Source organism: Camelus dromedarius, chromosome 1 (genome assembly GCF_036321535.1).
Source record: "Camelus dromedarius isolate mCamDro1 chromosome 1, mCamDro1.pat, whole genome shotgun sequence".
Taxonomy (NCBI): domain Eukaryota; kingdom Metazoa; phylum Chordata; class Mammalia; order Artiodactyla; family Camelidae; genus Camelus; species Camelus dromedarius.
The window spans coordinates 8,664,118-8,679,271 of record NC_087436.1 but is presented as its reverse complement, the minus strand read 5'-3'; the positions used below and the strand labels follow the sequence as shown (position 1 = coordinate 8,679,271).

At 34.3% G+C, this 15,154-nt stretch overlaps 1 protein-coding gene across 3 annotated transcripts in view; it reads left to right on the top strand.

Annotated features, from left to right (window-relative positions):
• Positions 1-15,154, top strand: part of FSTL5 (follistatin like 5) — a 663,480-nt gene that overhangs the window by 524,157 nt on the left and 124,169 nt on the right. For all 3 annotated transcript variants that reach the window (XM_064487260.1, XM_064487220.1, XM_010986860.3), the window contains exons 9-10: positions 8,456-8,617; positions 13,077-13,211. In XM_064487260.1, the coding sequence (XP_064343330.1) occupies positions 8,456-8,617; positions 13,077-13,211 (297 nt within the window). The remainder of the gene's footprint in view (positions 1-8,455; positions 8,618-13,076; positions 13,212-15,154) is intronic.

Genomic DNA, 15,154 nt, shown 5'->3' with positions numbered 1-15,154 from the left:
TTGCGGCGGGGAACTGAGCACCTTATTTGAACAGTTATCTTTGGGGAGTATCAGAGACAGTATAGGTAACCCATATAATGTCTATATTTTCTAATATCAATGATGTAGAAACTGTTGTTATCACTGAGATATTTGATGTGCTTCCTTTCAAACTAATTTTCAAATATATTTAGGCTGTCTCAAGTTTGTGTTATTCCAAAGAATGTCGCATACAGCATTGAGCCTCAGTTTGGCTGTCAGTTCTGTAACAAGATACACTTTCTCTTATTAAATATTTATTGAAAGTAGTTATCCATTTGGCTCTCTCTATAAGTCTTTTTAAAAAGCTCATCCCCTAACTCCCATGTTGTTAAGTGGTTAGAGATTAGGTCAGAATTTGGAAAGCATCTCTTTCCTCCAGGTCTTTTGGTGATGTAGGTTTGCTGGAAGTATTAAAATATCTCTTTAAAAAGCTATTTGTTTTAATGTCCAATAAAATAAAAAGCCACAAGAATGACTCAGTGCTAGATGTATCAAGAGGCTAAACATATGCTGTCACCAGGCCAGCAGGTATAGAAATATTATGAGAGCTATTTTTGAAAACACATTTGTTATTTCAAAGTATGCTATTTAATGTCATTTACAGCAGCATGGATAGACGTAGAGATTATCATACTGAATGAAATAAGTCAGACAGAGAAAGACAAATATATGGTATCACTTATATGTGAAATCTAAAAAATGATACAAATGAGCTTATTTACAAAGCAAAAAGAGACTCACAGACATAGAAAACAAATTTATGGTTATTTAAGGGAAAGAGAGGCAGGAATAAATTAGGAATTTGGGATTAGCAGATACACACTGCTGTATATAAAATAGATAAATAAGGTCCTACTGTATAGCACAGGGAACTATATTCAATATCTTGTAATAACCTATAATGAAAAAGAATACATATATTCATATATATATATATATATATATAAATGTATGTATAACTGAATCACTATGCTATACACCAGAAACTAACACATTATAAATCAACTATACTTCAATAACAAAAAGAGAAAGAAAAAGAAATCTCAAAAAGATTTTCAAATGTGTCAAGATCACATAACATTTGGCAAACTCCTTTGCCTCAGTCTGAATGTCATTAAATGATACCAAACAAAACAGTGTTTTCATTATCATAGAAGTTTCCAAATATGAGGTCTGTAATTCATGTAAGACTTTTATAAAAACAAATATACATCTTAAATGTTAAATATTATGAAAGGATCACCCTCCAAAATTTACAAAATTCAGCTATCTAGAATAGCTTGTTTTCAGTATGAATACATGTAATACTTGTTATACCCCTAAAAACACTTCAAAATCCAATTCCAACACTCTTTTAAAGTGTTCTGTGTTGAGCACTCCTTTCTCTCTGGAGCCATCACATCCTTATCAGCTCAACTGCAGGACATAATGTATTGTCTTCCAGTTTTGTGTTCCTTGGCTTCCATTACTGAACGGTGTACACTTGAGAGTGTGAGCCTCATTTTCTCATTCTGTATCAGTGTATCACTTTACAGTTTGTCACAGGTATTGGGTAATCCATTTATGATGCTTTAGTAAAATAAATAAAAGCATTCAGGTGACAGGCATATTTAGGTTTCTATAAAAACTGGTTTAGCTGACTGAGGAATGGTAAGACAAATGAACAAAGAACTTCTGATGGCTGAAATCAATATAATGAAAGCCAGAGGAGATAATCACTACAGAGACCACAGATATGTTTTATTCCGCCATCTATTAAGTCTTATTTCATTTTTTAAGCAATATTTTTCCACATTTTAGAATTTTCTTACAAAGGACTTGGACACCATTTATTGGTTAGATGTATTCATGGATATGCAATATGTTTTTTGCTTTATAAAATTTGTATTATTTAAGATATTTTGAATGTTTCTTGCTGATATTTACAAGTATAATTGCATCATGCCAAGCTTACTAAATTTACTTATTCTGACAATTCATCTGTACTTTCTTTTGTATTTATTTTACTCCGTCATATATTTACAGATGTTGGCTGTATATTTTAGGATATCCATTATCACAATAAGGAAAACACTTGCTCATTTTTGTGTGCTGAAAATAAATGACTTTTCTGTCTATATTGAGATCATATTGTCTATCTCCTTTAAACTAATTATGTAGTAAATTATATTGAATAATTTTTGAGTATCTATAAATAGACAAATATTTCATGGCATGTTATCACTTTTATATTATACTGGATTTTGTTTGATATATATTTGGGGGACATCTTTATTTTCACAAATGAAATTGACCAATAATTATTCTTTTTTTTAAATAATGCCCTTGTCTGATTTTGATATTAAGCTTGTATGGTCCTCAAAACAAATTGGGAATTTTATTTATTTATCTACTAGCACATAATAAATTAACCTACATCTTAGTTGCTACAAACAAGAAACATTTTATTATTTTCTGAGATGATAATGGGCAAATGGAGATAAGAGATAAATGAGATAAAAAAAATTGAGAATAGCTTAGCTAAGTGGTCCTGGTATGAGGTCTTTTCTGAGGTTTTGATCAATATATTGGCCAGGGCTGCTGTGATCTGAAAGTTCAGTGGGCGCGGGAGGATTCACTTCCAAGATGGCTCCCTCCTCATGACTATTGGTTCTTTGCTGGCTGTGGGGTGGGGCCTCTCTTTGTCATTTGACATATAAGCATCTCTGTAAGGCTGATGGAGTATTTTTATGACCAGGCAGCTGACTTCTCCAACAGCAAGTGAGCCGAAGACATAGGAAGATGCTACTATACCTTTTATAACCTAATATTGGGTATCGTGCACCACAATCCACCATATTCTATTAATTAACAGTGAGTCATTAAGTCCAGTCACACATAAGTTGAGAAGAATTGGTCTCCACCTTTTGAAGACAGGAGTTTATCAGTGGATTTGTACAGATATTTTAACAATTCCAAAGAAACTCCACACCCCTTTTCTATTCTCTAGAGAAGTCTGTATGAGGTTGGTGTTATTTCTTCTATAGATTGGGTATTCAACAGTTTTCTTTGAAAAAAATTTTTTAATAAATTTAGTAAATTTATTTTACTATTATTTTAGTAGTAAATTTTTATTAATGTAATAAGAGTCTCTATTTCTTGTAATAATTTTTGTATAGGGCAGCCAGAAGTTTGTGTTTCTAGAAATACGTTAGTTTTATTTAAAGTTATGTACTGGCATGAAGTTGATTATAATCTCACTTTTGTTTTCAGCATTTCTGTAAGAATTTAACTTTTAGTCTGACTTTTATTCTTTGGTGTGTCATTTTGTTTCTTGAGATTGCTTTTTATGATTTTTCTCCTTTTCTCTGCTGTTCTGCAGTTTCACTATAACGTATACAGGTGACCAGGATTTTAAGTTCTAATCAGAAAGATGATTGATCAGAATTGATAAGAATCACATATCCAATATTATTGGAAGCAGAAATTTCTCAGGTGGTCCAGATATCATGTTTAGTCTATTGATTCTCACTTTTTTATGTGTAGCATTGTGTTTAAGCCATCTCATTGTTAATGTCAGTGATTATATATATATACACACACACATATATATATATACACACATATATGTATATATATGAATAAGTTTGATATAATTTTTATTTTTACCACTAATTAATTCAGAATTTTTTAAGAAAGTTTTTTACCCAATCGAAATGCAGTTATCAAATCAGGAAGTGTGACACTGATAGAATTTCATGATCTAGTTTACAATCCATATTGACTTGTTGACAATCTTTCCAATAATAACTTTGTAGCTCATTTTTCCTGGCCCGGCATCCATTCTGGATCCCAGTTCGCATTTCTTTAATATTTCTTTTTAGTATCTTTTAATCCACAAACTTTCTTCAGCCTTTCTTCATCTTTCTTTTCTTTCTCTATCAAAGTAAAATACACATAACCTCAAACCGTTCTAAAGTGTGGCTTACAGTACATTTAAAATGTTGGGCAACCATCCCGCTAATTCTAAAACGTTTTCATTATCCCCCCAATAAAGCTCATATCCATTAAGCGGTCATTTCCCACTTCTCCCTCCCCTCTGCCCCCCACAACCATGAACATGCTTTCTATCCTGATTCATTTACGCATTCTGGACATTTCATAGAAAACAGGCTCACGCAGCGTGTAGTCTTCTGGGTCATGCTGTTTTCACTTAGCATGATATCGCAGCAGAATGTTATAGCATATATCAGTACTTCTTTCCTTCTTATTACCAAAATATTTTATTGTATGGTTACACATTTTATTTTTCTATTCACTGGTTGGTAGTTGTTTATATCATTTCCACTTGGTGGTTATTATGAATATTCACATACGTGTTTATGATGGAAAACCTGTTTCATTCATCATTTGTATAAACCTAGGCTTGACATTGCCAATCACGTGGAGATTCTGCACGTAATGGTCTGAGGAACCACTGATGTCTTCCACGGTGGCTGCACCATTTTACATTGCCAGCAGCAGCAATGTGCCAGAGTTCCAATTTCTATACATATTATTTTCCGTATTTATTTTGTTGTTTCATAACCACTGTAGTGTGTATAAGTGGTATCACACTGTGATTTTAATTTGCCTTTCTGTGATGTCTAGTGAACTTTGACATCTTTTGATGAGCTTATTATAAGGCTCTTTGCCTACTTTTGGAGACACGTCTATGTCTATTCAAATCAATAGCCCACATTTGAATTGAATAATATGCCTTTTTGTTAGCCTTTTGTGTGTGTGTGGAACTAAATTCTATTCTCTTAGCAAGTTTCAATTATTCACTACAGTGTTATCTACTGTAGTCACCATGTTGTACATTAGATCCTCAGACCTTACTCATCTTATAACTGACAGTTTTTGCCTTTTTAACCAACATCTCCCAATTTCCTCCATTCTCCCTGGCCCCTGGCAATCACTTTTCTACTCTCTGCTTCTAGAAGTTAAACTTTTCTTTTTTTAATTCCACATGTAAGTGATTCTTTGTCTGGCTTATTTCACTTAGCATAATGCACTCCAGGTTTATCTGTGTTGTTGCAAATGACAGGGTTTCCTTCTTTTTTTAAGACTGAGTAATATCACATTTTCTTTACCCATTCATCCATTAACAGCCACTTAGGTTGTTTCCATACTTTGGCTATTGTGAATAATGCTGCTCTGAAGAGGAGAGAGATGTCCATACATACAACTGTGTCTTTAAGATAATAGTTGTATTTCCTTTGGTTATATTGTTTCAGAAAAGCGTGTGACAGCTCAGTGTTGTAGCTCAATGTTACAGCTCAGTGTTACAGCTCTGTGTTACAGTTCAGTTGTGACAGCAACTTGGATCCGGGCAAGAGACCAAGCAGCAGTCGGAGAGTTGGAGAGCTCAGGTTTATTATGCCAGCAGGCCCAGAGGAGTTAACACTCCAAGCTCTGGACCCCATCTGTAGGTTTACACAGTCTTTAATAGACTGCCAGTCTAGACTTTGCAACATTTTGTAACATCATATGCAAAAAAGTTACAACAAAGGTGACTAATTAGGAACAAGCTTTGTAGAAATGGACCAATCAAGAGTGAGAGAAATGGACCAATCAGGAGTGAGGGAAATTGACCAATCAGGAATGAGCTCTGTGCAAATGAAGCACTACAAATGGACCAATCAGGAGTTAGCTCAGGGAACCAATAGAATTCTAGGGGTAAGCCATTTCAGAGGCAAAAAATGAGATAAAGCTGCTGGGCCAGGGTACCTGATGGTGCTGGCAGGAGGTCCTACCAGTCTTTTTTATGGGGCTTCCCACCTCAATATCACCTGAAGTGGGGTTGCTGGATCATCAGGTATTTGTATATATAATATTAATATAAAATAAAAATTTAAAAAATGTTTTGCTATAGAAAGCCCTGACCAGTCAAATTTGGAACATACTTGTTATTAATACCCATTAGATTTTCTTTCTTATTGGCTCATTTCAGGGACTGGTACAGACCATGATCAGCCAGGTTGGTTAGGGCCAGCATGAAATGTAGACTGAACTAGCCCAGAAGTCAGAGCTCCCTGGACTTTAATCTCAACTCTGCACTGTAACAAGTTGTGTGACCTGTGGATGTCATTAACCTCTCTGTGACTCATCTTTAAATGACCATGACTATGAAGCTTTCAGCACATTCTACACTGTCTATGAATGTATTATAATTTTCACTCTTAAGGTACTGCTGCTGACGATATTATTTTCTATCATTAGAGTAACCGACACATGTCACAGAGGAGACATAAATCAAATCTAATTTTTCCTGGTGAGGCTAAAGTTCAGAAGGAATCTGTATCAGTTAAGGCTTACTTAAGCAAAAAGGGGGAATGTATTGACTGGGAACTAGATCTATTTTTAATTTCTTGAGGAACCTCCGTATTGTTTTCCACAGTGACTGCACCAATTTACATTTCCACCAAGAGTATACAAGGGGGTCCTTTTCTCCATGTCCTGACCAACGTTTGTTCTATCTTATCTTTTTGATAATAAACATCCTAACAGTTGTAAAATGATATCTCATTGTGGTTTTGATTTGCATTTCCCTGGTGATCAGTGATATTGTGCATCATGCGATCCATCTGTTAGCCATTATATGTCTTCTTTGGAAAAAAATGTCTATTTAGACCCTTTGCCCATTTTTTAACTGAGTTTTTTTTTTTTTTCCTACTAAGTTATAAGGTTATTTTGTGGAAGAGGGCAGTGGGAAGTAATTAAGTTGGCTCGTTGCTTGATTGGTTTATTTATTTGTTTGTTTATTTTAGAGGAGGTACTGGGAATTGAACCCAGACCTTGTGCATGCTAAGCACGTGCTCTACCACTTAAGCTATATCTTCCCCCATGTATGATTTTTTTAATGTATATATATATACATATTTCAGATATTAACTCCTTTTTGGATACTCATTTGTAAATGTTTTCTCCCATTCTGTAAGTTACCTTTCCATTTAGTTGATGGTTTCCTTTGCTGTGCAGAAGAGGTTATTTGCATTTTGGTTGCTGAGTTGTAACTGCTCATTATGTGCTCTGGATACTCGTCTCATCAGATATCACTTGTCATTTTTCCCTTTTCTGTCAGTTGTATTTGCACTTTCTTGATAGTGTCCTGTGATGCTCCAAAATCTTTAATTTTAATGAAGTCCAATTTGCCTATTTTTCTTTTGTTGCTTGTGTTTTGGGGTCATATCTAAGAAACTCAGGTCAAATACAAAGTCACAAAGATTTACCCCTATGCTTTCTTCTGAATGTTTTACTTTTCTAGCTCCTACATTTAGGTCTTTGGTTCATTCTGAGTGGATTTCATTAGGGTGTGAGGTTTGTGTCCAGACTCATTGTTTTGCATGTGGATAACCAGTTGTGCCAGCATCAGTTCTTAAAAAGACTATTTCTTAGTATCCTTGTCAAAAATCAATTGACTATAGATGTATGGGTTTATCTCTGTGCTCCTTATTCTAATTCCATAGATTCATAAGTTTTATCTTTATGCCAGTACCACGTTATTTTGATTACTACAGCTTTGTAATATAATTGGAAAGCAGAAGATAGGAGAACTTCAGTTTCACTCTTCTTCTCAGGACTGTTGTGGCTCTTTGGGGCCCCATGATTCTGTGTGAATCTGAAGATTAGCTTTTCCATTTCTGCAAAAAAAAAAAAACGCACTTAGGAATTTTGATAGTGATTATATTGTGTCTATAGATCAGTTTTGGAGTACTTCCATCTTACCAATTCCTTGTATCTCATCAATTAATTATTTAAATCCATTAACACATGGTGTCTTTCCAATTATTTAGGTTTTCTTTAAATTATTTCAACAGGTTGTTTAGTGTCCAGCATAAAAGTGTTGCACCTTCTTGGTGGAAATAACTCCTAAGTATTTTAATTTTTGGATGTACTGTAAATGGAATTGTTATCTTTATTTTTTAAGATACTATAGTAAGGAAAAGCTTTTTGTTCTCTCCCGTATTTAGATATATGAATATATATTTATATATATTTATTTATATGACTGAACTCATACATCCTTATGTAATTCCCTCCTTTAGAATTGGTAATTATCTTAATGCTCACATTATTTCCTGTTTGTTAAATGAGAACCCCTTTAAACTGGTTTTGTATTTTTTGATATGTTTCTATCATTCCTTAAGAGCTTCTTTAGTTGTTGAATCAAGATATCCCAGGCTTAGCTTTTATCTTCCCTGGAGCCTTCTCAGAATAGCTTTTATCCAGGGAATGCTGGTACATTTTAGTGGATAACATTATCTGGAAATGAAGATCTGTGGAAATATATAACATCATCAAAATATATCATTGTTATGTCCACATATTGCAATTTTTCTTTGCTTGTTTTGGAAAATCAAACAGCATCGAGGTATCACTAATTTACTTTCTTTTCCACTTCTTCTTGTAGTTCCTCCAGTAATCCGGGTGTATCCAGAGAGTCAGGCCAGAGAACCTGGGGTGACTGCCAGCCTTAGATGCCACGCCGAGGGCATACCAAATCCTCAGCTTGGCTGGCTGAAGAATGGCATTGATATTACACCCAAGCTGTCCAAGCAGCTCACGCTTCAAGGTGCTTTTCACTTGCATTTTTTCCTTTTAAATGACAATGTAGACATTTCATTCTAAAATTTATAACACATTTTACGTTCTTTGGAGAAATGAGAAAATGAGTCTTGGTGGCAAAAGAATGTCATGAATATGAAAAAAACATGGTTGTACCTAAGACATCATATTTGAAATAGAGTCCTTTAAGATTTTTAGTGTTTTAAATAATAGTCTTGTCATAATGATTAGTTATGTCATTATTTTTGTGATGAGTAAAATATTAAATTTTTTTAAAAAAAATGTGTCCTCTGAATTACAGCAGATATGCTGAACAGAATAATTGGATCTCTTCATTGAATATGTTCCTGAAAAGACCATTTAAATGTTAAATCATACATTAAAATATGTATTACAGAAAGTGTCAATAATATAGAAATTCTTTAGTGACTGTTCTGCAGCATACCTTGCAAATGAAGAGAGAGAAAAATCAAAACATTACCAAACATGTCTCACATTTATGTTGTTTTAAAGTTATGAAGTCCTTACACTCTAATATATAAAATATGCTATGTATGTTCCAACATTCGAATGTGTAGATATAATTATTCAATTATTATTCAGATGATAAAAATCACAGATGTGTGGTATGTGAAAAAGCAACCAATCTTTGTAATGTCAGATAGTCTAAATAATGCAAAAGTATTTGCATATATGTTAATTACACTGGTAAGTAAACAAATGCTTGAATATTTCCATTGTCAAGGTTAGTACAAAGCCAGTCATTTTACTGGAGTATGTGTTGCTTGGCATTATATTCCTTATTCCAGGTCTTTAAATTCCTTCAATTCATACTGTTAGAAATGAATACATTTTCATTTTAAAATTATTTCTGTAAAAATAGACTGCCCTTTTTATTCAACTTAGTTGATACACTTTATCAGTATACATTTTTATGTAATTAAAAAATTAAATTTATTTTTGCAAATCAAAAGTGACGTGAGGAAGTATTTTTGACTTTTAAAACCTGAATCCTAGCAATCTCTGTGTTAATGTAAGTAGGTCCAACAAATTTACATGTTTACATCTACTGATTACATCTTGGGGTCTGTACTCTGAGAAGAGGATTGATCTGATTATCAGAAATTAAATTGAAGAAAAGGCTATTTAGCTTTCAGTTTTTGTCATCTCTTGGCCATTTAATAGCAGCAAACCTTATTATAAGAACATATTATATCTTTGCTCCCAGGAATATACAGGAAGGCCAGTTTGGGAAGTTGGTTATACCCTACACTCAACATTAAAAGAGTGGAAGACTTCGTAAAATAGCTATTCTCATTTTTAAAAGTAAGAAAAAAATAGGTTAAATTTTGAGAAACTATGACAAATAATAAAAGATGAGCAGGGAGCACAGCCTGAGAAATAAATCTGGATGCACAAGAGTGTGCAATTCCATGTGACTTTATATATGGTTACATATTACCAATTTCCAGTTATTTAATTATCCACTTATTTATCAGATGCTTATTTGGCATTTCCACGTGAGGTCCACGTCTAGCTATGGCATAGATGGGATGATATGTTTAGGAGAAGCAGTAAAATTCTGAAAAAGCAGAGACATTGTATTGGCAGGGAAATCATGATGGATGAGGATGGGACTAATAATTTACAAAGAGGCAGGAGAACAAGGTGGTGTTACAGAAGGCAAGGAAAGAAAGCCAAAGATGGGAAAGGGCTCAACCACGCTGGGTGCGTGGAAAGGTTGAGGAAGGTCATTGCAGTATCTTTATGGGTTAGTGGTTAGTTCATCTTTATAGCATTTAGAAAATCAGTCTTCTGTTGGCTTAGAGATGAAAAAGGAGGTAAGAATTATAAAAATCTCTTTCCATGTTTTTAAAGGAATAAAAAGAAGATAGTGGCTGCTGGTGGGAAGGCTTAGGATTAAGGAAGATATTTCTTTCTTCTTGGACAATGTATTGGTTTGAAAGGATATTGTGAAAGAGGAAAAAATATGGATAATGGACTGGGGGAAGGATGAAAAAATTCCTGTAGAGATCAACAAGAAAAGAGGCAGATTTGCCTTGGGAAGAAACAGAGAAAATTTACTTTGAGAAGGAAATACAAGTGAAGATGTAGATAGAAACAGGAAGTTTGGGGATGAAGTTTTTTCTTTTTTTTCCCCCAGATTTTGTTGAACTACAAATGGCATATAAACTTGCATAAGTTTAACATATACAACTTGATGATTTGATACACTTATATATCGTGAAATGATTTCTAATCCCTTCTATGCACTTCATGATTTAAAGAGCAGGACCTCCTGCTTAGAGTGAGAAGTTAGTATTATCCTGGGAAGCATCAAACAAAGAGTAAAGATTTGAAATATAAGTGGAGTGGGATATGAAATGCAACCATAAAGGTCAAGTGAAATAAATAGCAAGTGACATCCTGCAAATTGAAACTTGTGAATTTGAACATTTGTAAATTTGCTTATGAATAGTCTAGTGATTTAATCAAAAAATTAGAGACAGGGACACCAGATGCAGAGATATGTCATCTTGTTCTAGTTCTAAAGGGCAGACATGTCAGGATGATAAATGGACCAGGAAATTGGTAATTCTGGCAATAGAGTAGAAAACATCTAGAAATGCTAGATTACATAGGGAAAGAGGGGAAGAAAGTGGGGCATATACACTCCAAGAGCATAAGGATATTGAGATGAGAGAATTTGAAGCAGGACTAAATTGGATGTTTCAAAAATTCCAGAAATTTCCATTGTTAAGTGTTTGGGTCTTAAAAGAAAAATATGTTCTTTGGAGAGGACCACCCTTCATGTAAAAGAAGCTGATCTGGGCTTAAAACACTGTTCAGTCCCCATCTTTTAGAGCTGAGGGTCTGCAAATGAATAACCACAGACCAACCTGGAAAGTTGCCTATTTTTGTAAATAAAGCAATTTTTGCCTGTTTTTTGTTTATTTGTTAGCTTTTTTGTTTGTTTTTGTTTGTTTTGTTTCTTTAGAACACAGCCACATTTAATTTTTACAGTCTTGTCTGTGGCTGCGTTCATGCTATATTAGGACAAAGATGACTAGTTACCACAGAGACTGTATACCCTACAAAGTCTAAGATATTTACCATCTGGCCTATTTCAGACAAAACAACAACAACAACAACAACACTGCCAACTGTTTTGGAATAGTGAATCTCAACAAAGGATGAGGGGAATGAAGATGTGCAGTAAACTAAGAAAGAGTTTCAAGTGATTTAAGTGATCATACAGCTCCAAAAGCTCCCACCTCTCCAAATCCCACACACACCCCTTGAGAGCCAGTGGCTCCTAGGAATGACATTTAAGCTCATTTCCTATTCATTTTCTATCTTCTTTCCCCAAACAATCATGTGTCCCTTATCCATCACAATGTGTCATGTCCCTTGCTACTGCACATGGCGTACGGTGTTCTTGTGATTGGGTATCACAGAACACACACACACACACACACACACACACACACACAAAGAAAGAAAGGCAAGTAAAAGAAAAGATGAAAACCTACACAAATGAGCAGGGAAGACCCTGACCCTTAGGGTTTGGTAGAACAGGAGTCCAGCCCTTACCTTTGAGGGTAGCAGTGTGCGTAAGATCATTCTCTGAGTCTCAGATTCTGATCATTAGTTCTTATCTGGGCCAATTAAGCAATAATCTATGTAAAAGCACCTCATATATTGCCAACATACAGGAAATGGTTAATTATACCCTGGTTTCCAGCTTGGAGAATACAATTCATTATTCAGGGATTAGCTTAAAATAATATTTAACCAAGATTAAGAAGTTGGATTAATCATTCACTTAACCCTTTGTTAAGCATGGACCACATCAGTTTCCATATAAAATATTGTTTACTTTAGGTATTTCAGGCAAAAGACTGAAAATCTTGCAAACAAATCATGCATTATTTTCTTTCTGCCTTCCATGCCTAATAATTGCAGTTATATAAAGCAGACTCAATAATACACTTGAAAAATGGCATTTTTCAAATATTATACTTGTATAATGAGCTCACTTAATTCCTTTATGGCATATCTTTTCACATATATTCTTCTGCAAATGAACCACATTGGTATGAATTAAAACTGTCACAATCGCTGAGGACAAAATGGATTCTGAATATTAAAAATAAATACATAAATGAAATGATGGTTATCCATACGTGACACTTTTTATACTATGCAGGAAATAGGAAGAGAATATAAAATATGGTGTCTGTGCCTTTGATAGAGTATTCGGATCTCTGTAATAGAATGACAGCATAGTTTATGAAACACTTGAATGCACTTGGAATAATTTGGCATGTCTCCAAAGCATGGAAGGAGGAAGGAAAACAGTTTAATTAGGACAAGCTAAGATAACTGTTTGGCTATGTAATCGGAAATCACTCTACCAAAGCTGAAACTGTAGTTGACAAGTTGCATTTGCCTTCTTTTTTCAGCAAATGGCAGTGAGGTTCATATTAGCAACGTGCGCTATGAAGATACAGGAGCCTACACTTGCATTGCAAGAAATGAAGCAGGCGTGGATGAAGACATCTCTTCTCTTTTCGTGGAAGATTCTGCTAGAAAGACCTGTAAGTATTGAACACACACACACACGCCCCCCCATACTCAACTTTACAACTAAAATTTCTTTTTTTTTTAATTGAAATACAGTCAATTACAATGTGTCAATTTCTGGTGTACAACACAATGTCCCAGTCATGCATGTACACATATATACAACTAAACTTTCATCATAAACAAAGGCACCAGAAAACTCTGTGAAATCAGCAATGCATTAAAAAAGAACAAGCAAACAAAAAGCGGTTTTCATAGGTAGAAAGGATAGAATTCTTGAAATATTAAAAATAGATTAAAGGATTGAAAAACAAGATTGTGGAATTTTCAGGACAACACTAAAACGATTTTATTTCTTCAGCTAGTGTACTTAAGATATTTAGGGTCTTGTCTTCCTATTTACTCATACATGAAGTTAAATCCTTTGCAAAATCCCTCTCCCAAATGATTTGGGATTCAAGGTTCCAAAATACAGCCAAGGGACATCTTATACGTTTAATATATTAATGTCATTCTTTTTATTGCCATTGCATGGTGGTCAGTGGCCCAATGACTATACAGCAGCCATTACTGGCAGCAGGCAGAGAAGAACTGGGGTTATTTCCAGCATGAGACACCCACTGCACTGGCACCAACATCACCCCATGGGCTGTTCTCACTTTACTGCTAGACATCCTTTGTCATCACTGTACGTCTTCTAATTGTATCATGAAGTTTTAAGAAAAATGCACTGTCCTTTTTAAAAATTATTACTTGGTGAAAGGGATGTGGATGGAGTGGGGAGGCTAATGATGGATTTTAGGTTACAGCCAAGTTATTTAGAACTCTTGGAACTATTGTAGCGTTTCTTTTTTTGAATGATTATTTGGGTTATTTTAATTTTATTGTTTATTGAAGTACAGTCAGTTACAATGTGTCAAATTCTAGTGTACAGCACAATGTCCCAATCATGCATGTATATACATATACTCATTTTCATATTCTTTTTTATTAAAGGTTATTATAAGATATTGAATATAGTTCCCTGTGCTATACAGAATAAATCTGTCTTTTTAAAATCTATTTTTATATATAGTGGCTAATATTTACAAATCTCAAACTTCCAAATTTATCCCTTCCCACCCCCTTTCCCCAGTAACCATAAGATTATTTACTATGTCTTTAAGTCTGTTTCTGTTTCGTAGATGAGTTCATAGGGGCCTTTCTTTCTTTTCTTTTCTTTTCTTTTTTTTTTTTTTTCAATGAGTGATTTTCTCTCTCTTTCTGGCTTAATTCACTTAGAATGATGATCTCCAGGTCCATCCATGTAGCTGCAAATGACATTTTATTCTTTTTTATGGCTAAGTAGTATTTCATTGTATAAATATAACACAACTTCTTTATCCAGTCCTCTGTCAATGGACATTTAGGTTGTTTCCATGTCTTGGCTATTGTATATAGTGTATGTGAACATTGGGGTGCATGTATCTTTTTGAATTAGAGTTCCCCTTGGATATATGCCCAGGAGTGGGATTGCTGGATCATACGGTAAGTCTATTTTTAGTTTTTTGAGGAATCTCCATGCTGTTTTCTGTAACTGCTGCACCAAACTATAGTCCCACCAGCAGTGTAGGAGGGTTCCCTTTTCCCCACACCGTCTCCAGCATTTATCATTTGTGGACTTTTGAATGATGGCCGTTCTGACTGATGTGAGGTGATACCTCATTGTAGTTTTGATTTGCATTTCTCTGATAATTAGTGACACTGAGCATTTTTCCATGTGCCTATTGATCATTTGTATGCCTTCCTTGGAGAATTGCTTGTTTAGGTCTTCTGCCCATTTTTGGATTGGGTTTTTTTTTTTTTCTTATTAAGTTATATGAGCTATTTATATATTCTGGAAATTAAACTTTCATCAGTCGCACCATTTGCAAATGTTTTTTTACCATTCCGTAGTTGTCATTATTGTAGCATTTCT